Here is a 26,587-nt window from a genome sequence, read left to right on the forward strand (position 1 = left end):
GGCAACACAGCAGGTAACACGGCAACACAGCAGGTAACAAGGTAACACAGCAGGTAACACGGCAACACAGCAGGTAACAAGGCAACACAGCAGGTAACAAGGCAACACAGCAGGTAACACGGCAACACAGCAGGTAACACGGCAACACAGCAGGTAACAAGGCAACACAGCAGGTAACAAGGTAACCCAGCAGGTAACAAGGCAACACAGCAGGTAAGGTAACACAGCAGGTAACACGGCAACACAGCAGGTAACAAGGCAACACAGCAGGTAACAAGGCAACACAGCAGGTAACAAGGCAACACAGCAGGTAACAAGGCAACACAGCAGGTAACAAGGCAACACAGCAGGTAACAAGGTAACACAGCAGGTAACAAGGCAACACAGCAGGTAACAAGGCAACACAGCAGGTAACAAGGCAACACAGCAGGTAACAAGGAAACACAGCAGGTAACAAGGAAACACAGCAGGTAACAAGGAAACACAGCAGGTAACAAGGCAACACAGCAGGTAACAAGGCAACACAGCAGGTAACAAGGAAACACAGCAGGTAACAAGGAAACACAGCAGGTAACAAAACAACACATCAGGTAACAAGGCAACACAGCAGGTAACAAGGCAACACAGCAGGTAACAAGGCAACACAGCAGGTAACAAGGTAACACAGCAGGTAACAAGGCAACACAGCAGGTAACAAGGAAACACAGCAGGTAACAAGGAAACACAGCAGGTAACAAAACAACACAGCAGGTAACAAAACAACACATCAGGTAACAAGGCAACACAGCAGGTAACAAGGCAACACAGCAGGTAACAAGGCAACACAGCAGGTAACAAAACAACACAGCAGTAACACAGCAGGTAACAAGGCAACACAGCAGGTAACAAGGAAACACAGCAGGTAACAAGGAAACACAGCAGGTAACAAAACAACACATCAGGTAACAAGGTAACACAGCAGGTAACAAGGCAACACAGCAGGTAACAAGGCAACACAGCAGGTAACAAGGCAACACAGCAGGTAACGAGGTGCTTCCTTACATCAGTTGTCTATGTTCCCCATCAGAAATATGGGTACCTGGGTGTTAGTGGACTGGTGTGGGTCGCATCCTGGGACAAAACTGACCTAATTTGCGGGAAATGCTCAGCATAACAAAATAGTTTTCTATATAGCAGTATGTCATTGATGTCAGCTATGATCTGTATACCTTGGTCATGTACTTGTAGTAAATGAAGATATTATTATTATTGTTATATTATCCTCTTACCCAGGATGTGAGTTCCAGCAGTACGGTGGAAGTCTGGCTGGCCCTATAAACTACAAACAAAGGCAAGAGGAAAGAGACATTATTTAGTAGGTTTACTTTTATTTATTTATTTATTTGAACATGATACAGAGAAGTACAAAGGAATATAGTTATTAAAGTGCAACAGGTATCCCGTAGCTTGATTGGTAGCGCACTCAACTCCCACACTGAGATCCGGTGGTCGATCCCCGGAACGGGTGGAAACATTAAGACATGTTTCCTTAAGATAACTGCTGTTCCCGTTCACTTAGCAGTAAAATAGGCACCTGGTGTAAGTTGACAGGTGTGGGTCGTATCTTATGGACATTATTATTATTATTATTACAATCAAGGGGGAAGCGCTAAACCCGGAGGATTATACAGCGCCTGGGGGGGGGATGTGGAAGGCATTCAGGCTTAATTTGGGGAACTGGAGCACAGATCCAATTCCCTAAATCAAGAGCCCCTCACCAACATCAAGGGGATCTTATGGACAAAATTAACCTAATTTACCCTAAATGATCTGTCATAACAAGGGGGTTCCTGTATAGTAGCTAATGTCAGCTTGGCCTGTATACCTTGTCTCCTCAAGGGAGGTTCCTTGACGTTTGTGAGGGGCTCTTGATCTAGGGAATTGGATCTGTGCTCCGGTTCCATAAATTAAAACTGAATACCTTCCATCTCTTCCACGTGCGCTGTATAATCTTATGGGTTTACCGCTCCATGATTATAATAATAATGTATACCTTACCTGAAGTTTACCTGGAGAGAGTTCTGGGGGTCAACGCCCCCGCGGCCCGGTCTGTGACCAGGCCTCCTGGTGGATCAGAGCCTGATCAACCAGGCTGTTGCTGCTGGCTGCATGCAAACCAACGTACGAGCCACAGCCTGGCTGATCAGGAACTGACTTTAGGTGCTTGTCCAGTGCCAGCTTGAAGACTGCAAGGGGTCTGTTGGTAATCCCCCTTATGTGTGCTGGGAGGCAGTTGAACAGTCTTGGGCCCCTGACACTTATTGTATGGTCTCTTAACGTGCTAGTGACACCCCTGCTTTTCATTGGGGGGATGGTGCATCGTCTGCCAAGTCTTTTGCTTTCGTAGTGAGTGATTTTCGTGTGCAAGTTCGGTACCAGTCCCTCTAGGATTTTCCAGGTGTATATAATCATGTATCTCTCCCGCCTGCGTTCCAGGGAATACAGGTTCAGGAACCTCAAGCGCTCCCAGTAATTGAGGTGTTTTATCTCCGTTATGCGCGCTGTGAAGGTTCTCTGTACATTTTCTAGGTCAGCAATTTCACCTGCCTTGAAAGGTGCTGTTAGTGTGCAGCAATATTCCAGCCTAGATAGAACAAGTGACCTGAAGAGTGTCATCATGGGCTTGGCCTCCCTAGTTTTGAAGGTTCTCATTATCCATCCTGTCATTTTTCTAGCAGATGCGATTGATACAATGTTATGGTCCTTGAAGGTGAGATCCTCCGACATGATCACTCCCAGGTCTTTGACGTTGGTGTTTCGCTCTATTTTGTGGCCAGAATTTGTTTTGTACTCTGATGAAGATTTAATTTCCTCATGTTTACCATATCTGAGTAATTGAAATTTCTCATCGTTGAACTTCATATTGTTTTCTGCAGCCCACTGAAAGATTTGGTTGATGTCTGCCTGGAGCTTTGCAGTGTCTGCAATGGAAGACACTGTCATGCAGATTCGGGTGTCATCTGCAAAGGAAGACACGGTGCTGTGGCTGACATCCTTGTCTATGTCGGATATGAGGATGAGGAACAAGATGGGAGCGAGTACTGTGCCTTGTGGAACAGAGCTTTTCACCGTAGCTGCCTTGGACTTTACTCTGTTGACGACTACTCTCTGTGTTCTGTTAGTGAGGAAATTATAGATCCATCGACTGACTTTTCCTGTTATTCCTTTAGCATGCATTTTGTATACATGTATATTAAAATGGTATGAAATACTGACAGGTTGTTAGGTAAGACACATGTGCAACAGTTAGGTATCTATATTTCAAAACATTTCGCCTACACAGTAGGCTTCTTCAGTCTAGTACAGAAAAGTTGGTAGAAGCAGAAGAGACGTGAAGACGATGTAATCAGTCTATCACCCTTGAAGACTGACCACCTCAAAACTGCGTCCCCTCAAGGATGGTTCCTTGATGTTGGTTAGGGGTTCTTCATCTAAGGAATTGGATCTGTGCTCCGGTTCCCTGAATTAAGCCTGAATACCTTACACATTTCCCCCCCCCACAGGCGCTGCATAATCCTATGGGTTTAGCAGTCTCCCTTCATTATAATATTAAATAATCAAAACTACGTCTTCAAGGGTGATGGACTGATTACATCATCTTCAAATCTCTTCTGCTTCTACCAACTTTTCTGTACTCGACTAAAAGGCCTACTGTGTGGGCGAAATGTTTAGAAATAAAGATACCTAACTGTTGCATGTGTGTCTTACCTAACAACCTAATACATGTACTACTGTACTTGTAAAAATATATATTATGATTATAAGTACATACAATTATCATACCTAGTACTGTCTCTTTCAGCCTCTCCTGTATACTGTGCTACCACCAGGTATCATCTGCATAACTTAAATCAGATATTTATTGGGCAAATTATTATTTTAGATTTTTTGTGAAAATAATCCATTTTTTCTTAGTACGAGTGTCATGTCAGAGAAGGTCTTCAGCAATGGCGGCTCATCCATAGGAGCTGCAGTCCCCACCAGATGCTCACTGCCAGACGTATGACTTCATCAGCCTTATGCTAAAATAATTTGCAACTGACAGATATATTACAGGAAAAATCTGTTGTATGTTTTTTTCAATGTATTTATAAGCGAATTTTTCATTCTTTTGTTCAAACGAGATAAAAAATTATTAAAAATAGAAGTTTGATGCTGTACGATAGTATAGGTATTACTGGCATTACAACTGGCAGCGAGGAGCTACATTTGATGCAGGACACACCCAGTTATCATTACTTTAGTAATGTTTATTATGCTGTTCTATGAGGCTTGCAGTCACACAGTCCCCCCATTCTATTTTTTGACGAGCTGCCACTGGTCTTCATTTATTATAAAATTTGCTGTACGGGAGAACCATCCAAAAAAAAAAAAAGTTTCCTAGGGTATATAGTCCTACTTTAAGTAAGTTTATTTAGGTACAGGTACACAGGTACCATTATCATACATGGTAACATGTGTTAGTTACCCAGGATAACCCAAAAAAAGTCAGAGTGGTTTATTTCCATTAGAGTTTAGTAATGTAGAACTACATATGCACTTGTATAGTAATATCAGATTTGTTCCTAATTTTTTTCATAGATATTTGTAGGATATAGGCCTAGAAATCTGCCTTGTTATTTGCAATTAATTTGAGCATTATCAGTACATGAAGTACATGTATACATGAAGTACATGTATACAGTAAATCCAAGTTCATAACTGGAATGACCTCATTAACTACAATAACCTGACGACTTGATTGTGATTCACTGTATTACTTGGCCATTATGTAAATGATTTTTGTTAATGTAATCATTACCCTTTACTCCTTAGAATCCTTGATAAAATCATCATAATCAAGAAATAAGACAGTGCCTTGGGCGTGAGTTTACCAGGAATAAAAAATGCAGAGCAGAACTCTAGAGCGTTTGACCCTAAATAAGAGATTACTTATGGGAAGTTTTTCCTGGTTTAGATACCAAGTCATACAGCATCTCTCCATTGGCAGGTATGAACTTTCCTGTTGGGATTCCTAAAATGCTGCAACATCTTGATAATATACTGCAAATACATACAGTATACTACTGACTTTATTTCACTGTCACTGAAATACAATGCTGTCATAAATATTCATGGACATTGTCCAACAAATAATTGTTTTTTAACCTCAACTTAGACTTGAAACATACATGTTCTATGTAATAACAAAATGAAACTGGTTAAATCAGTTGTCATTTCAACATCTCACAGAGACTATTTTTAACTTGACACTTTCCTGGCATTGGCAGTGAGATCACTGCTCAGAACTCACATTTAGGTCATATATAATAACTATTTCCCTCTTTTAATGGGCTACATACTGTACATAGTTACATTATTGGGAGGTGGCTGGCTTGGTGAACCCCTTATAGGGTTCAACATGGTGTGGGTTTTTGGCCTTTCTCTTTCAGCAAGAATTGTCACTAGAGGGTATGCTTTGTAGATTGAGAATTGTTCACATACCTCACCCATTGCCTACAGGTGCTCCTGTACGTCTTTGTGCAACCTGTTCACCAACTTAAGCAAACACTATTTGCTAAATTGCCATTCATTTCTGCATGCTCAAAATATTACAGAATTTATACACCTCTCAGTGTATATACAGTACTGTGTGAATGTATATTTTTGCATTAATGTTTAGTTATTTTTATTGAAAACATATAATTATGTTATGTTAACTGCGTCAGGAATAATTTATTAATTTTGGGTATTATTTGCCGTAACATGAAATTGGACATTGTTGTATTTGACCCTCCACAGGGTTTAGTGCCATATGCCTTGTGTGATGGTATTTTATTGTGTTGTGTGTTTGTACAAATAGTTTTAATTTCATACTAGCCAGATTTACTTTGAGTGTTCTTATGTATGTTTATATTTAGTTATTTTTTCAGCTCAAAATGTAAAAATCATTATGAGCTTCTGGAACTGCAGAGAGACTGCACTCAGAGTGATATTAAAGAAGCTTTTTTCCGTTTATCAAAAGAGGTAAGAGTATTATTATTTCCTTTACTTGTAAAAGGTAAAAACAATGTGTGTTATGTACAGCCACATTTATAAATGAAAACCATTCAGAATATTTCAAGAGAAAAAGACATTCTTGTTGAGTTTTTGGTTCATGTACTCTGTATTGTGCCATGTTTTAAGATAACATTTTCTCATTTCTTTGTCTCTTTAGGCCCTTCCAGGGGTGGTGCTCTGATGCTGGTGAAAGGCTACTAATCCAAAGAACTGGAAAAACCCTCTCCCTTCCTCAGATTTAACCTAATTACCTCCCATTTCCCAGACTGGGTTATGGCTGGGTGAGCAACCTGCAGCCTTCTAGTGCAACCTGCAGCCTTCTAGTGCAACCTGCAGCCTTCTAGTGCAACCTGCAGCCTTCTAGTGTATTAAGTGCGGCCTTTTGACTGAATTATTTTTCTTGAAGTTATTATATCATATTGTAATTAACTTTTTACAAAATAACCAACATTTTGCAGTGTATCTAATCAAAACTTCTTGAATGCAGCCTTATTAGATTACAGCTAACTTTAATGCAGTCTTCCAACGTAAAAAGGTTCCCCAAACCTGGGTTAAGCTCTTCCCCATAATAATAATAATAATAATAATAATAATAATAATGTCTCTCTAGATATTAATTTTTTATAAGCATGAAGATGTTATGAATTACAGTTTATAACGTATTTGGAAATCTTCATAGATGTGCAAAAAATATTTAGTATGTGAGAACAGTACTGTATACTGTATTTTAATGTTACAGCAGCAGTCACTAATTGTTAGTTTGTTACAGCACAGTAATTTTGTAAAATACATTATACAGTATACATGTATTGGGAAGGCATATAATTTTCCCAAATGGCTTTACCTTCAGAAATATAGCTTTAATATTCTTGTTTTCTTGCAGCTTCATCCTGATAAAAATCCTGACTCCGCTAAACACCATCAACAGTTTATTTCTCTCAATGAAGCTTACTCAGTGTTAAGTAAGCCACACTTACGTCTTGCTTATGATGCAGACCTTGCATACCAAGAACGTCCAAACATGCGCCAGTATGGTGGTATAATGACTGATGCTCCACAACAGAAAGTGTATGTATGCAAATCCATTACAGTTATAGATTATTATTATAATCACAATTAAGCACTAAACCACTAGGGTCATACATTGCTGATTACAGTTATGTATATTACAAGAGACTACATATTGACATTAGAGTAAAAATGTTCCATTAGTAATGATGAATGTAATTCTTGTCAATACTACTGTACGCTTCTGGATATTTATTTTATTTTGTTAGCATATGCAATTATGTACTACTGTACTTGGGATTTTGAAAGATATATCTTGTATATCTTAATGGCTCTGGGGATCATCGTTCTCACAGCCCAGTTTCAGAGTAGGCCTCCTGAATTTAAAAACTGATACAGGTATTTCAAGACTAAAAACTTAAGATTACATATTATTATAATCAAAACCAAGTGCTAAACCCACTAGGATCATATTAAAAACGTAAGAATATTTAACAGGCTACCATTTTGCACATTTATGAAGGTAGTACTTCCCTGGATAACTGCTGTTTATCATACAGCTACTTAATGTATTTTAATGTATATAATTATAGGCAAAGGTATCCTATAGAATGAAAGCAGTAGACAAGGAAATATTGAGAGGAAAAAATTATGTTGAGAATGGAGAAAAAAATTATATTTTAGGGGTACATATATAAAAGTATAAAAGCAATAAATATTATTCACATATATGTACATTAGTCCTAGGTAGTAGGTTGGTAGACTGCAACCGCCCAGGGAGGTACTACCATCCTGCCAAGAGAGTGTAAAATGAAAACCTGTAATTGTTTTACATGATGGTAGGATTGCTGGTGTCTTTTTTCTGTCTCATAAACATGCAAGATTTCAGGTACATCTTGCTACTTCTACTTACACTTAGGTCACGCTACACATTGCATGTACAAGCATATATATACATACCCCTCTGGGTTTTCTTCTATTTTCTTTCTAGTTCTTGTTCTTGTTTATATCCTCTTATCTCCATGGGGAAGTGGAACAGAATTCTTCCTCCGTAAGCCATGCGTGTCGTAAGAGGTGACTAAAATGCCGGGAGGAAAGGGCTAGTAACCCCTTCTCCTGTATATATTACTAAATGTGAAAGGAGAAACTTTTGTTTTTCCTTTTGGGCCACCCCGCCTCTGTGGGATACGGCTGGTGTGTTGAAAGAAGACATATATAAAAGTATAAAAGCAATAAATATTATTCACATACATATATGTACATTAGTTTTGAACCAAGTGTGAGAGTAATGGTGGTTGAGGATTTCATTGCTAAAGTGGGCAAAAATGTTGTGGAGGTAAATTTGGGATGCCAGGGGTAAATGAAAATGGGGAGCCTTTAATTGACCTATGTGTAGAAAGAGGTTTGGTAATAAGTAATACATATTTTATGAAGAAGAGGATAAATAAATATACAAGGTATGATATAGCACATAATGAAAGTAGTTTGTTAGATTATGTATTGGTGGATAAAAGGTTGATGGGTAGGCTCCAATATGTACACGTTTATAGAGGAGCAACTGATATATCGGATCATTATTTATTTGTAGCTACAGTTTGAGTAAGAGGTAGATGGGAAAAGAGGAAAATGGCAACAACAAGCAAGAGGGAGGTGAAAGTGTATAAACTAAGGGAGGAGGAAGTTTGGGTGAGATATAAGCAACTATTGGCAGAAAGGTGGGCTGGTGCAAGTATGAGTAGTGGGGGGGTTGAAGAGGGTTGGAATAGTTTTAAAAATGCAGTATTAGAATGTGGGGCAGAAGTTTGTGGTTATAGGAGAGTGGGTGCAGGAGGAATGAGGAGTGATTGGTGGAATGATGAAGTAAAGGGTGTGATAAAAGAGAAAAAGGTAGCTTATGAGAGGTTTTTACAAAGCAGAAGTGTTATAAGAAGAGTAGAGTATATGGAGAGTAAAAGAAAGGTGAAGAGAGTGGTGAGAGAGTGCAAAAGGAGAGCAGATGATAGAGTGGGAGAGGCACTGTCAAGAAATTTTAATGAAAATAAGAAAAAATTGTGGAGTGAGTTAAATAAGTTAAGAAAGCCTAGAGAATGAATGGATTTGTCAGTTAAAAACAGAGTAGGGGAGTAGTAGATGGGGAGATGGAGGTTTTGGGGAGATGGCGAGAATATTTTGAGGAACTTTTAAATGGCGATGAGGAAAGGGAAATGGTAATTTCATGCACTGGCCAGGGAGGTATACCATCTTTTAGGAGTGAAGGAGAACAGGATGTGAGTGTGGGGGAGGTGCGTGAGGCATTACGTAGAATGATGGAACTGATGGGATCATGACAGAAATATTAAAAGCAGGGGGGGATATAGTGTTGGAGTGGTTGGTATTTTTGTTTAATAAATGTATGAAAGAGGGGAAGGTACCTAGGGATTGGCAGAGAGCATGTATAGTCCCTTTATATAAAGGGAAGGGGGACAATAGAGATTGTAAAAATTATAGAGGAATAAATATATGAGTATACCAGGAAAAGTGTTGTAAAAATTATAGAGGAATAAGTTTATTGAGTATACCAGGAAAAGTGTACGGTAGGGTTATAATTGAAAGAATTAGAGGTAAGACAGAATGTAGGATTGCGGATGAGCAAGGAGGTTTCAGAGTGGGTAGGGGATGTGTAGATCAAGTGTTTACATTGAGGCATATATGTGAACAGTATTTAGATGAAGGTAGGGAAGTTTTTATTGCATTTGTGGATTTAGACAAGGTATATGATAGAGTGGATAGGGGAGCAATGTGGCAGATGTTGCAAGTACAGTGGACCCCCGACATTCGATATTAATCCGTTCCTGAGAGCTCATCAAATGTCGAAAATATCAAAAGTCGAATTAATTTTCCCCTTAAGAAATAATGGAAATCAAATTAATCCGTGCAAGACACCCAAAAGTATGAAAAAAAAAAATTTACCACATGAAATATTAAGTTTAATGCAATAGAATAATTACAATAACAACAATAACAATAGATTAATAACAACAGAATGATTGACACTTACCTTTAATGAACATAAGAACATAAGAAAGGAGGAACACTGCAGGAGGCCTGCTGGCCCATACTAGGCAGGTCCTTTACAATTCATCCCACTTACAAAACATTTGCCCAACCCAATTTTCAATGCCACCCAAGAAATAAGCTCTTATGTGAAAGTCCCACTCAAATCCAACCCCTCCCACTCATGTACTTATCCAACCTAGATTTGAAACTACCCAAAGTCCCAGCCTCAATAACCCAACTAGGTAGACTGTTCCACTCATCAACTACCCTATTTCCAAACCAATACTTTCCTATGTCCTTTCTAAATCTAAACTTATCTAATTTAAATCCATTACTGCGGGTTCTCTCTTGGAGAGACATCCTCAAGACCTTATTAATATCCCCTTTATTAATACCTATCTTCCACTTATACACTTCGATCAGGTCTCCCCTCATTCTTCGTCTAACAAGTGAATGTAACTTAAGAGTCTTCAATCTTTCTTCATAAGGAAGATTTCTATGTATTAATTTAGTCATCCTACGCTGAATGTTTTCTAACGAATTTATGTCCATTTTGTAATACGGAGACCAGAACTGAGCTGCATAATCTAGGTGAGGCCTTACTAATGATGTATAAAGCTGCAGTATGACCTCTGGACTTCTGCTGCTTACACTTCTTGATATAAATCCCAGTAATCTATTTGCCTTATTACGTACGCTTAGGCATTGCTGTCTTGGTTTAAGGTTGCTGCTCACCATAACCCCCAAGTCCTTTTTGCAATCTGTATGGCTAAGTTCTACATCATTTAACTTATAAGTACTAGGGTTATGGGCACTCCCAAGCTTCAGAACCTTGCATTTATCTACATTGAACTGCATCTGCCACTTTTCTGACCAAGAATAGAGTTTGTTTAAATCCTCCTGAAGTTCCATAACATCTACGTTTGAATCAATTATCCTACCCATCTTTGTGTCATCGGCGAATTTGCTCATATCACTAGTAATTCCCTCATCAAGAACATTGATATATATTATAAACAACAACGGGCCCAAGACTGATCCCTGTGGAACGCCACTTGTTACAGATCCCCACTCGGATTTAACCCCATTTATGGACACTCTCTGCTTCCTGTCAGTGAGCCATGACTCGATCCACGAGAGCACTTTTCCCCCAATTCCATGAGCTGCCACTTTCTTTAACAGTCTATGGTGCGGAACTCTATCAAAAGCCTTACTAAAATCTAAGTAAATAATATCAAATTCTTTATTGTGGTCAACAGCCTCAAAAGCTTTACTGAAGAAAGTTAATAAATTAGTTAGACAAGACCGGCCTCTTGTGAATCCATGCTGAGTATCATTAATCAAGCTATGCTTATCGAGATGGCTTCTTATAATCTCAGCTATAATTGACTCTAGTAATTTGCCTACAATTGAGGTCAGGCTTATTGGACGGTAATTTGATGGTAACGACTTGTCCCCTGTTTTAAAAATAGGAGTTACATTAGCCATCTTCCACATATCAGACACTACACCTGTTTGAAGAGATAAATTAAAAATATTAGTTAATGGTTCACAGAGTTCCATGTTGCATTCCTTAAGAACCCTTGAAAAAACCTCATCAGGACCCGGCGACTTACTTTGCTTCAGTCTGTCTATCTGCTTCACAACCATTTCACTAGTGACTGTGATGTTACATAATTTATCTTCTTCTAGCCCACTGTAAAAATTAATTACTGGAATATTGTTAGTGTCTTCCTGTGTAAAAACTGAGAGAAAATAATTATTTAAAATCAAGCACATTTCATTCTCTTTGTCAGTAAGGTGCCCATAGTTATTTTTAAGATCTGGTGATGATTGATGGGATAGGAGGAGAGGAGAGTGTGGATGGTGTTAGTGTTTAGAAGGGGAATCCCCTTCCTTTAGGACTTGAGGTATCAAGTCTTTTTCCGGGGTTACTTCCCTTCTTCTTTTAATGCCACTAGGACCAACTTGAGAGTCACTGGACTTCTGTCGCACAACATATCTGTCCATAGAGGCCTGTACCTCCCGTTCCTTTATGACTTTCCTAAAGTGGTTTGAAGGGTTGGCACTAGAGGCTTTCTTGGGGCCCATGGTTACTTATTTTGCAGAAACAAGCACCAAAAACAGTGATAATATGGATAATATCGAATGTACCGAATGTATCCTTAGATGTGCGCACACTGGCTGGCTTGTAAACACTGGCACACACGGGGCAGTTCAGGCCACACGTGGACACATCTCGTACGAATCGTATCGAATAGCGGGTTTTCGATCGAATGTCGAGGCGAAATTTTTGCGTTAAAATGCATCGAATGTCGGATGTATCGAATGTCGATGCCATCGAATGTCGAGAGTCCACTGTATATGGAATAGGTGGTAAGTTACTAAATGCTGTAAAGAGTTTTTATGAGGATAGTGAGGCTCAGGTTAGGGTGTGTAGAAGAGAGGGAGACTACTTCCCAGTAAAAGCAGGTCTTAGACAGGGATGTGGAATGTCACCATGGTTGTTTAATATACACTTATTTATAGATGGGGTTGTAAAAGAAGTAAATGCTAGGGTGTTCTGGAGAGGGTTGGGATTAAATTATGGGGAATCAACTACAAAATGGGAATTGACACAGTTGCTTTTTGCTGATGATACTGTGCTCATGGAGAGTCTAAAGAAAAATTGCAAAGGTTAGTGGATGAGTTTGGGAGTATGTGTAAAGGTAGAAAGTTGAAAGTGAACATAGTAAAGAGTAAGGTGATGAGGGTATCAAATGATTTAGATAAAGAAAAAATGGATATCAAATTGGGGAGGAGGAGTATGGAAGAAGTGAATGTTTTCAGATATTTGGAAGTTGACGTGTCGGCGGATGGATTTATGAAGGATGAGGTTAATCATAGAATTGATGAGGGAAAAAAGGTGAGTGGTGCGTTAAGGTATATGTGGAGACAAAAAACGTTATCTATGGAGGCAAAGAAGGGAATGTATGAAAGTATAGTAGTACCAACACTCTTATATGGGTGTGAAGCTTGGGTTGTGAATGCAGCAGCGAGGAGGCAGTTGGAGGCAGTGGAGATGTCCTGTCTAAGGGCAATGTGTGGTGTAAATATTATGCAGAAAATTCGGAGTGTGGAAATTAGGAAAAGGTGTGGAGTTAATAAAAGTATTAGTCAGAGGGCTGAAGAGGGGTTGTTGAGGTGGCTTGGTCATTGAGAGAGAATGGATCAAAGTAGAATGACATGGAGAGCGTATAAATCTGTAGGGGAAGGAAGGCGGGGTAGGGGTCATCCTCGAAAAGGTTGGAGGGAGGGGGTAAAGGAGGTTTTGTGGGCGAGGAGCTTAGACTTCCAGCAAGCATGCGTGAGCATGTTAGATAGGAGTGAATGGAGACAAATGGTATTTGGGACCTGACGATCTGTTGGAGTGTGAGCAGCGTAATATTTAGTGAAGGGATTCAGGGAAACTGGTTATTTTTATATAGCTGGACTTGAGTCCTGGAAATGGGAAGTACAATGCCTGCACTCTAAAGGAGGGGTTCAGGATATTAGCAGTTTGGAGGGATATGTTGTGTATCTTTATAGGTATATGCTTCTAAGCTGTTGTGTTCTGAGCACCTCTGCAAAAACAGTGAGGTGAAAGTGTTGAATGATGATGAAAGTATTTTCTTTTTGGGGATTTTCTTTCTTTTTTGGGTCACCCTGCCTCGGTGGGAGACGGCTGACTTGTTAAAAAAAAAAAATGTACATTAGTACTAGGTAATAGGTTGGTAGACAGCAGCCGCCCAGGGAGGTACTACCGTCCTGCCAAGTGAGTGTAAAACAAAAGCCTATAATTGTTTTACATGATGGTAGGATTGCTGGTGTCCATTTTTCTGTCTCATAAACATGCAAGGTTTCAGGTATGTCTTGCTACTTCTACTTACACTTAGGTCACACTACACATACATTTTTTTTTTTTTTTTTTAACAAGTCGGCCGTCTCCCACCGAGGCAGGGTGACCCAAAAAGAAAGAAAATCCCCAAAAAGAAAATACTTTCATCATCATTCAACTCTTTCACCTCACTCACACATAATCACTGTTTTTGCAGAGGTGCTCAGAACACAACAGTTTAGAAGCATATACGTATAAAGATACACAACATATCCCTCCAAACTGTCGATATCCTGAACCCCTCCTTTAGAGTGCAGGTATTGTACTTCCCATTTCCAGGACTCAAGTCCGGCTATATAAAAATAACCGGTTTCCCAGAATCCCTTAACTAAACATTACCCTGTTCACACTCCAACAGATCGTCAGGTCCCAAATACCATTCGTCTCCATTCACTCCCATCAAACATGCTCACGCACGCCTACTGGAAGTCCAAGCCCCTCGCCCACAAAACCTCCCATACCTCTTCCTTCCAACCTTTTTGAGGACGACCCCTACCCCGCCCTCCTTCCCCTACAGATTTAAATGTTCTCCATGTCATTCTACTTTGATCCATTCTCTCTAAATGACCAAACCACCTCAACAACCCCTCTTCAGCCCTCTGACTAATACTTTTATTAACTCCACACCTTCTCCTAATTTCCACACTCCGAATTTTCTGCATAATATTTACACCACACATTGCCCTTAGACAGAACATATCCACTGCCTCCAACCGCCTCCTCGCTGCTGCATTCACAACCCAAGCTTCACACCCATATAAGAGTGTTGGTACTACTATACTTTCATACATTCCCTTCTTTGCCTCCATAGATAACGTTTTTTGACTCCACATATACCTCAACGCACCACTCACCTTTTTTCCTTCATCAATTCTATGATTAACCTCATCCTTCATAAATCCATCCACCGACACATCAACTCCCAAGTACAGTGGACCCTCAACATTCGATATTAATCCATTCCTGAGAGCTATCGAATGTCGAATTAATTTTCCCCATAAGAAATAATGGAAACCAAATTAATCCGTGCAAGACACCCAAAGTATGAAAAAAAAATTTTACCACATGAAATATTAAGTTTAATGCAATAGAATAATTACAATAACAACAATAACAATAAATTAATAACAATAGAATACAGTGGTCCCTCAATAATCGTCCGGCCTGAAAGTCGTCCATTTCGGAAATAGTCCTGTTTTTTCGTCAAAATATTGGCTCGCAAATGGTCCGGTAACTCGCTAATAGTCCTAATAGTCCTTCGTCCCGGAAGCGTACTCACGCTCTGAGCCGCCTCAGCCTTTCCTTCCCAGCCAGTGTGCCATTCTTTACCAGTGAGTGACGGTCCCCTCACATGCTCCTACGAAATATTTCATAATATTCCATTGATTTTAGTGCTTGCAAGTGCTAAATAAGCTACCATGGCTCCAAATAAAGCTTCTAGTGCCAGCCCTTTGGTAAAGAATGTGAGAAACACATAATTTATGAAAAAGTTTGTAGAAAAATACAAAGATGGTGGTGGTAGAGTGGAAGCAGTTGTGATAGTGGTTGATGAACATAAGAAAGGAGGATCACTGCAGCAGGCCTGTTGGCCCATGCTCGGCAGGTCCTTTACAATTCATCCCACTAACGAAACATTTTCCCAACCCAGTCCTCAATGCTACCCAAGAAATAAGCTCTGATAACTCTATCCACTCATTTGGGACTTGCAAATGAGGTTTCAATCCTTCAGCCTCTATGTACTCCTTGAATTCGTGCACATATTTTTCAGCTGCTTTGTGGTCCGAACTGGCAGCCTCACCATGCCTTACCACACCGTGTATGCCACTGCGATTCTTAAATCTTTCAAACCAGCCTTTGCTGGCCTTAAATTCACTCACATCACCACTAGTTGCAGGCAATTTCTTTACCAAATCATCATGCAACTGCCTAGCCTTTTCACAAATGATCGCTTGAGAGATGCTGTCTCCTGCTATCTGTTTTTCATTTATCCACGCCAATAACAGTCTCTCATCATCTTCTAACACTAGCGATCTCTGTTTCGAAAACAAAGTTGCACCTTTTGCAACAACAGCTTCCTTGATTGCCGTTTTCCTGCTCACTATAGTAGAGATGGTTGATAGGGGTTTACTATACAGCCTGGCCAGCTCCGACACACGCACTCCACTTTCGTACTTTGCAATTATCTCTTTCTTCATTTCAATAGTGCCTTTTTTCTCGAAGGCTTGGCACTAGAAGCTTTCTTGGGGCCCAAGGTGACTTATTTTGCAGAAACAAGCACCAAACACAGTGATAATATGGATAATATGGAATGTACCGAATGTATCCTTTGATGCGCGCACACTGGCTGGCTTGTAAACACTGGCACACACGGGGCAGTTCAGGCCACACATGGACACGTCTCGTACGAATCGTATTGAATGTTGGGTTTTCCATCGAATGTCAAGGCGAAATTTTTTGCGTTAAAATGCATCGAATGTCGGATTTATCGAATGTCGATGCCATCGAATGTCGGGTGTCCTCTGTATCTGAAAACATTCACTTCTTCCATACTCCTCCTCCCCAATTTGATATCCAATTTTTCTTTTATCTAAATCATTTGATACCCTCATCACCTTACTCTTTTCTGTGTTCACTTTCAACTTTCTACCTTAACACACACTCATGGTGTCTTTTCTGTCTCATAAACATGCAAGATTTCAGGTATGTCTTGCTACTTCTACTTAGACTTAGGTCACACTACTCATGCTTGTACAAGCATATACGTATATATATACACATACACAAATGACAGGATGGATAATGAGAATCTTCAAAACCAGGGATGCCAAGTCCATGATGACACTCTTCATGTCGCTTGTTCTATCTAGGCTGGAATATTGCTGCAAGCTAACAGCACCTTTCAAGGGAGGTGAAATTGCTGACCTAGAAAATGTACAGAGAATTTTCACAGCACACCACATAACTGTGATAAAGCACCTCAGTTACTGGGAACATTTGAAGTTCCTCAACTTGTACTCCCTAGAATGCAGGCAAGAGAGATACATAGTTATATACACTTGGAAAATCCTAGAGGGATTAGTACCAAACTTGCACACAAAAGTCTCTCCCTATGAAAGCAAAAGACTCGGCAGACGATGCAACATCCTCCCAATGAAAAGCACAGGTGCCACTAGCATGATAAGAGACAACACAATAAGTGTTAGGGACCCAAGACTCTTCAACTGCCTCTCAGCATACATAAGGGGGGATTACCAATAGACCCCTGGCAGGCACTGGACAGGCACCTAAAGTCAGTACCTGACCAGCCAGGCTGTGGTTCATACTTTGGGTTGTGTGCAGCCAACAGTAACAGCCTGGTTGATCAGGCCCTGATCCACCATGAAGCCTGGTCACAGACCGGGCCATGGGGGCATTGACTCCCAGAACCCTCTCCAGGTATACTCCAGGTATCCCTCTGGGTTTTCTTCTATTTTCCTACTAGTTCTTCTTGTCTATTTCCTCTTATCTCCATGGGGAAGTGGAACAGAATTCTCCCTCCATAAGCCATGCTTGTCATAAGAGTCAACTAAAATACCAGGAGCAAGGGGCTAGTAATCCCTTCTCCTGTATACATTACTAAAGTTAAAAAGAGAAACTTTTGTTTTTCTTGTTGTAATAAGTAAAGTAAAAGGACACAAGTGCAACTAATGTGACATTTTATTGTGGCAATGTTTCGCTCTCCAGGAGCTTTGTCAAGCCGTTACAAACAATACATGGACACAGAGGGTATATATAGGCTCAGAGTGAGGTGCAATACTAGTGGTAGTAGTAGTAGTAGTAGTAATACAATATGTTAGAACAATTAACTTTTACATGAGTAAAAGGATATAAAAGCTATTATTTGGGAAACAAAAATAGGTTAGACAAATATTTCTATTGGAGGCTGGATAGAGAAGGCCTGTTTCAATGTTCATTCTCTGTAATGTGCTTATGTAGTATTAACAGGAGAGACTATGTGATGGCAGGGTTTACCGTTTTCAGGAGGATTCTTGCTAAGACCTCAGAGATGGTGAAGCTGCCTTTGTTTTGTTTAATTGTATTAGAAACAGCTATTAGTGAAGATTCAAGACACTTACGTCTGTGGAAATTAGTTTCTTTGATCACTAGTTGGGCGTCCCTGAACTTCATGAGATGATTGGTGGAATTTTGGTGTTGTACACAGGCGTTGTTCAAGTTATCATTCCTACATGCATAAATGTGTTCTTTGAGGTGGATGTCGAGGTTTCTTGCTGTTTCACCTACATAAATCTTGTCGCAGCCTCCACAGGGCAGAGTGTTAACCCCTGCATTGAGTGGTTCGTGGTGCTTGGATTTTGTTCTGGTTAGATCCTTTATCAAAGTGCTGGAAGCGATGGTGACTCTGGTGTTAGCTTGTGAAAGTAGTACTTAAGAAACGTTCAGTGCAACCTGGCTGTTGGAAAGAATTATAACTTTGTTGGGAGTGGTGTTGGTGCGTGGAGAATTAGGAAAATGTAAATCAGTGAAGGTTTGGTGAATGTAGTATGTACATTCCTCGTCAAGAAACTCGGGACTACAAATTCGGTATGCTCTTAGGAAAAACCCGATGATGATGCCTCTTTTGGTCTTAGTATCTTGACTGGAATAGAAGTATGTGAGATAATTTTTATTGGTAGGTTTCCGATAAACTTGAAATCTTAGGTTGTTGTCTACTTTGTGAATGAGGACGTCGAGGAAAGGTAGTTTGTCATTGGACTCTTCTTCTAGTGTAAACTGGATTGCTGGTTCAACTGCATTGAGCCTTGCTTGTAGATTCCGTACATCAAAACGCTTGGGAGTTATTACGAGGACGTTGTCCATGTAACGTAACCAAGTGACGCTTGAAGGGATGATGTTGACGAAGTGTTCGGACTCTAGATGTTCCATGTACAAGTTGGCTAGGACAGCACTGATGGGGAACCCATTCCCATGCCATAGGTTTATTTGTAGAGCTTGTTATTGAAAGAAAAACAGTTGAAATTAACACAGAGTTCAATCAAGTCAACAAAATCTCCGGGAGGTAGAGGAAGATTAAGGTCCTGATTGACTTTACGTCATAGAATCTCGGTGGCTTTTGTGGTAGGTACTTTTGTGAAGAGGGACGTCACATCCAAACTGCTTAGTTTCTTGTTACGGATGGAGAGGTTTCACCTAGGTGGGATACGACTAGTTTGTTGAAAGAAGAAGAAGAAGAAGAAGATGTACATTAGTGCATCATGATAGAATTGTTATATACAGACTATAGATATGGATAGAAACATTAAATCTAAAGGTACGAGAGGAGATAGACATTGTTAAGTAATAGAGACAAAGTAAGCAAATGAATATAGGGATGTTTATGAAGGCTTATTGTATGAGTGAAATTTTCTAGAGTATAGTACTATATTCGCTATTATATATGTAAGTCATGTACCATTAGTTTGTCACACAAACATATATATACTGAAAGACTACTTTAATTTCTGTTTTAGGGATTAAAGTATTCCCAATTTTGGTGTTCATATGAATTGCAGCCTCAATGACCCACATGCACCTGATAAGTACATGCAGTTGATAAGTTTTAAACCCAGAAACCAGTGTGCAACTTAGTAATTTACTGTACTGTTACACAAGATTCTGTCTTGGGTAAACTTAATACAGTATTTATTATTTCAGTCTATGTACTTATAAGATTTTCTTAATTAGTCATGTATTTAATTTTTCTCACACAGAGTATTCAAAGATGATACCCTCTGGGAGATGCGAGACAGGAGGGAAGATCATAAGTATGAAGGTCGGCCTTATTATGGAATACGAGGCATCAACAAGAAATTACCAAACTCATACATTGCAGCTGGAGCTTTTCTCTTTATGATTATTGGCACCATTTTCCATTTTTTCATCTCAATGTTAGTGGAATGATGTTTTTCTGTATGATATATATTTAAAACCACAGTACCAGTACATTAATTTAATTGTATATACATATGAGAATAATTTTGAAAGTACATACGTACTATACATGTACTGTGACAAGGATACCTCATTCAGCAGCCTGAACATATTGCCAAATAACCTGATACATACTGTAAAAGAGGTCAATATATCTGAAATGCGTAGGGAGACACTGGTCAGAGAAATAGCAAGCATCGAACTTAAGCTAAAAGAATCCTTTAGGAGTCAGGAATCGTGGGAAGAACTAAAAGCCATAAATGAAATCGAAAGAAACCCAAAGTATTTCTTCTCCTATGCCAAATCAAAATCGAGAACAACGTCCAGTATTGGGCCCCTACTTAAACAAGATGGGTCCTACACAGATGACAGCAAGGAAATGAGTGAGCTACTCAAGTCCCAATATGACTCAGTTTTTAGCAAGCCGCTAACCAGACTGAGAGTTGAAGATCAAAATGAATTTTTTATGAGAGAGCCACAAAATTTGATTAACACAAGCCTATCCGATGATATCCTGACGCCAAATGACTTCGAACAGGCGATAAATGACATGCCCATGCACTCTGCCCCAGGGCCAGACTCATGGAACTCTGTGTTCATCAAGAACTGCAAGAAGCCCCTATCACGAGCCTTTTCCATCCTATGGAGAGGGAGCATGGACACGGGGGTCGTCCCACAGTTACTAAAAACAACAGACATAGCCCCACTCCACAAAGGGGGCAGTAAAGCAACAGCAAAGAACTACAGACCAATAGCACTAACATCCCATATCATAAAAATCTTTGAAAGGGTCCTAAGAAGCAAGATCACCACCCATCTAGAAACCCATCAATTACACAACCCAGGGCAACATGGGTTTAGAACAGGTCGCTCCTGTCTGTCTCAACTATTGGATCACTATGACAAGGTCCTAAATGCACTAGAAGACAAAAAGAATGCAGATGTAATATATACAGACTTTGCAAAAGCCTTCGACAAGTGTGACCATGGCGTAATAGCGCACAAAATGCGTGCTAAAGGAATAACAGGAAAAGTCGGTCGATGGATCTATAATTTCCTCACTAACAGAACACAGAGAGTAGTCGTCAACAGAGTAAAGTCCGAGGCAGCTACGGTGAAAAGCTCTGTTCCACAAGGCACAGTACTCGCTCCCATCTTGTTCCTCATCCTCATATCCGACATAGACAAGGATGTCAGCCACAGCACCGTGTCTTCCTTTGCAGATGACACCCGAATCTGCATGACAGTGTCTTCCATTGCAGACACTGCAAGGCTCCAGGTGGACATCAACCAAATCTTTCAGTGGGCTGCAGAAAACAATATGAAGTTCAACGATGAGAAATTTCAATTACTCAGATATGGTAAACATGAGGAAATTAAATCTTCATCAGAGTACAAAACAAATTCTGGCCACAAAATAGAGCGAAACACCAACGTCAAAGACCTGGGAGTGATCATGTCGGAGGATCTCACCTTCAAGGACCATAACATTGTATCAATCGCATCTGCTAGAAAAATGACAGGATGGATAATGAGAACCTTCAAAACTAGGGAGGCCAAGCCCATGATGACACTCTTCAGGTCACTTGTTCTATCTAGGCTGGAATATTGCTGCACACTAACAGCACCTTTCAAGGCAGGTGAAATTGCCGACCTAGAAAATGTACAGAGAACTTTCACAGCGCGCATAACGGAGATAAAACACCTCAATTACTGGGAGCGCTTGAGGTTCCTAAACCTGTATTCCCTGGAACGCAGGAGGGAGAGATACATGATTATATACACCTGGAAAATCCTAGAGGGACTAGTACCGAACTTGCACACGAAAATCACTCACTACGAAAGCAAAAGACTTGGCAGACGATGCACCATCCCCCCAATGAAAAGCAGGGGTGTCACTAGCACGTTAAGAGACCATACAATAAGTGTCAGGGGCCCGAGACTGTTCAACTGCCTCCCAGCACACATAAGGGGGATTACCAACAGACCCCTGGCAGTCTTCAAGCTGGCACTGGACAAGCACCTAAAGTCAGTTCCGGATCAGCCGGGCTGTGGCTCGTACGTTGGTTTGCATGCAGCCAGCAGCAACAGCCTGGTTGATCAGGCTCTGATCCACCAGGAGGCCTGGTCACAGACCGGGCCGTGGGGGCGTTGACCCCCAGAACTCTCTCCAGGTAAACTCCAGGTATGCTCTCCATATGCCTTACATCCGATGGAGTTGAGAATAACAATAACATATAAGATGTTCATGAAAATAATATATTTATTTATTATTTATTTTTTATTATCACACTGGCCGATTCCCACCAAGGCAGGGTGGCCCGAAAAAGAAACTTTCACCATCATTCACTCCATCACTGTCTTGCCAGAAGGGTGCTTTACACTACAGTTTTTAAACTGCAACATTAACACCCCTCCTTCAGAGTGCAGGCACTGTACTTCCCATCTCCAGGACTCAAGTCCGGCCTGCCGGTTTCCCTGAATCCCTTCATAAATGTTACTTTGCTCACACTCCAACAGCACGTCAAGTATTAAAAACCATTTGTCTCCATTCACTCCTATCAAACACGCTCACGCATGCCTGCTGGAAGTCCAAGCCCCTCGCACACAAAACCTCCTTTACCCCCTCCCTCCAACCTTTCCTAGGCCGACCCCTACCCTGCCTTCCTTCCACTACAGACTGATACACTCTTGAAGTCACTCTGTTTCGCTCCATTCTCTCCACATGTCCGAACCACCTCAACAACCCTTCCTCAGCCCTCTGGACAACAGTTTTGGTAATCCCGCACCTCCTCCTAACTTCCAAACTACGAATTCTCTGCATTATATTCACACCACACATTGCCCTCAGACATGACATCTCCACTGCCTCCAGCCTTCTCCTCGCTGCAACATTCATCACCCATGCTTCACACCCATATAATATATATATACGCACATAAGTTTTATGCCAGTTTTCTATTAGGTTGATATGGTTTTAGCATACAGTTGTTTATCATTATGAATATTATATCTTAAAACTTCTTTCAGGAAATCTTCTGATTATGCCATTGAACAGTTAAATCAACGTGACCAAATTGCAAGCAGTTACCATAGGCTAGCAAGAGAACAAGCTCATATGAATGGAAATAAACAACAGATGCTAATGCTTAGACAAAGAGCTGAAGTAGGTAGGCAGCCAGAACAGTGAACAGTGACTGGCAAGCCTGAAGAATACAGCAAAAGACATGGGTTTTAAGTACAATAATCCCCAAAAATTTGTGACTAAAGGTCTCATGAATGTGAAATTTAAAAAATAATTCTAGATTCTATATGTATAATAAATTTTATTTCATATTTGAGCTCATTTTGTATTGAAGCCATAACTCTGTAAATATTGCTCTAAATTGCTAATTTATATTTATGAAGAATATCCAGAAAATACCTGGGAAAGCCATGGAGCATATGTTGAAGAAAACCCTATGTTACTGTAGTTTTCAATTTAGGGGTTGTGTACTAAAGAAAAATATAGTGGCACCAAAAATCTTTTAAATTATCAAAGCTATATTAGCCTTTGTGGTTTAGTGCTTCTTTTTCATTATAATAATAACAATCAAAGCTATACACAGGATGCTTTTTTAGTAAAAACTAAAATCAAATCTTGCTAATTACAAAAGCTGATATTTCTTAAAGTATTCACCAGGAGGTGAGTATCTGTCAGTGTATAATCACAGGGATTGATCTTTATTTTGTGGATTAAAATATTCTTGATTGGCAGTGTATAGGCATCATGTTGCCTTAATTACTCTCCTGCAGGCTTTAATCCTAAACAACCACACTTATAGTACACTCCCAGACTCACTCCTAGTACACTTCCAGATGTACAAGACACACTTCTAGTACACTCCTAGACACACTAGTCACACTCCTAATACACTCCCACACACACCAGACACACTCTTAGTACACTCCCAGACTCACTCCTAGCACACTTCCAGATGTACAGGACACACTTCTAGTACACTCCCACACACACCAGACACACTCCTAGTACACTCCCAGACTCACTCCTAGTACACTTCCAGATGTACAGGACACACTTCTAGTACACTCCCACACACACCAGACACACTCCTAATACACTCCCACACACACCAGACACACTCCTAATACACTCCCACACACACCAGACACACTCCTAATACACTCCCACACACCAGGCACACTCCTAGTACACTCCCACACACACCAGACACACTCCCAGACTCACTCCTAGTACACTTCCAGATGTACAGGACACACTTCTAGTACACTCCCACACACACCAGACACACTCCTAGTACACTCCCAGACTCACTCCTAGTACACTTCCAGATGTACAGGACACACTTCTAGTACACTCCCACACACACCAGACACACTCCTAATACACTCCCACACACCAGGCACACTCCTAGTACACTCCCACACACACCAGACACACTCCCAGACTCACTCCTAGTACACTTCCAGATGTACAGGACACACTTCTAGTACACTCCCACACACACCAGACACACTCCTAGTACACTCCCAGACTCACTCCTAGTACACTTCCAGATGTACAGGACACACTTCTAGTACACTCCCACACACACCAGACACACTCCTAGTACACTCCCAGACTCACTCCTAGTACACTTCCAGATGTACAGGACACACTTCTAGTACACTCCCACACACACCAGACACACTCCTAATACACTCCCACACACACCAGACACACTCCTAGTACACTCCCACACACCAGGCACACTCCTAGTACACTCCCACACACACCAGACACACTCCTAGTACACTCCCAGACTCACTCCTAGTACACTTCCAGATGTACAGGACACACTTCTAGTACACTCCCACACATACCAGACACACTCCTAATACACTCCCACACACACCAGACACACTCCTAGTACACTCCCACACACCAGGCACACTCCTAGTACACTCCCACACACACCAGACACACTCCTAGTACACTCCCAGACTCACTCCTAGCACACTTCCAGATGTACAGGACACACTTCTAGTACACTCCCACACACACCAGACACACTCCTAATACACTCCCACACACACCAGACACACTCCTAGTACACTCCCAGACTCACTCCTAGTACACTCCCAGACTCACTCCTAGTACACTTCCAGATGTACAAGACACACTTCTAGTACACTCCCACACATACCAGACACACTCCTAATACACTCCCACACACACCAGACACACTCCTAGCACACTCCCACACACCAGGCACACTCCCACACACACCAGACACACTCCTAGTACACTCCCAGACTCACTCCTAGCACACTTCCAGATGTACAGGACACACTTCTAGTACACTCCCACACACACCAGACACACTCCTAATACACTCCCACACACACCAGACACACTCCTAGTACACTCCCACACACCAGGCACACTCCTAGTACACTCCCAGACTCACTCACCAGACATATGCCTAGTACACTCCCAGATGCACTAGACACACTTCTAGTACACTCCTAGATGCACCAGACACACTCCTAGTACACTCCCAGACACACCACACTCCTAGTACACTCCCAGACACACCACACTCCTAGTACACTCCCAGACACACCACACCCCTAGTACACTCCCAGACACACCACACTCCTAGTACACTCCCAGACACACCACACTCCTAGTACACTCCCAGACACACTCACAATACACTCCCAGACACACTCACATTACACTCCCAGATGCACCAGACACACTCACAGTACACTCCTAGACCCACTAGACACACTCACAGTACACTCCCAGATGCACCAGACACATTGACAATACACTCCCAGACTCGCCAGACACACTCACAATACACTACCAGATGCACCAGACACACTGATAATACACTCCCAGACTTGCCAGACACACTCACAATACACTACCAGATGCACCAGACACACTGATAATACACTCCCAGACTTGCCAGACACACTCACAATACACTACCAGATGCACCAGACACACTGACAGTACACTCCCAGACTCACCAGACACACTCCTAGTACACTCCCAGATGCACCAGACACACTGACAGTACACTCCCAGACTCACCAGACACACTGACAGTACACTCCCAGACTCACCAGACACACTGACAGTACACTCCCAGACACACTGACAGTACACTCACAGACACACTGACAGTACACTCCCAGACTCACCAGACACACTCCTAGTACACTCCCAGATGCACCAGACACACTGACAGTACACTCCCAGACTCACCAGACACACTGACAGTACACTCCCAGACTCACCAGACACACTCCTAGTACACTCCCAGATGCACCAGACACACTGACAGTACACTCCCAGACTCACCAGACACACTGACAGTACACTCCCAGACTCACCAGACACACTCCTAGTACACTCCCAGATGCACCAGACACACTGACAGTACACTCCCAGACTCACCAGACACACTGACAGTACACTCACAGACACACTGACAGTACACTCCCAGACTCACCAGACACACTGACAGTACACTCCCAGACTCACCAGACACACTGACAGTACAC

General features: G+C 41.2%; 1 protein-coding gene across 2 annotated transcripts; it reads left to right on the forward strand.

The window, feature by feature from the left end:
* The first annotated feature begins 1,250 nt into the window (after positions 1–1,250).
* On the forward strand, positions 1,251–26,587 carry LOC128684269 (dnaJ homolog subfamily C member 4-like). 2 transcript variants are annotated; one of them, XM_070097461.1, is made up of 6 exons: positions 1,251–1,354; positions 4,855–5,029; positions 5,952–6,045; positions 6,962–7,146; positions 19,786–19,962; positions 23,036–26,587. In XM_070097461.1, exons 2-6 carry the CDS (start codon positions 4,926–4,928, stop codon positions 23,193–23,195), a joined length of 720 nt encoding a protein of 239 aa, XP_069953562.1. In that variant the 5' UTR covers positions 1,251–1,354; positions 4,855–4,925; the 3' UTR covers positions 23,196–26,587. The 2 variants fall into 2 exon arrangements, with proteins under 2 accessions (XP_069953562.1, XP_069953568.1); XM_070097467.1 differs by lacking the exon at positions 1,251–1,354 and adding an exon at positions 1,411–1,578.

The sequence above is a fragment of the Cherax quadricarinatus genome, chromosome 4 (assembly GCF_038502225.1).
Source record: "Cherax quadricarinatus isolate ZL_2023a chromosome 4, ASM3850222v1, whole genome shotgun sequence".
NCBI classification, from domain to species: Eukaryota; Metazoa; Arthropoda; class Malacostraca; order Decapoda; family Parastacidae; genus Cherax; species Cherax quadricarinatus.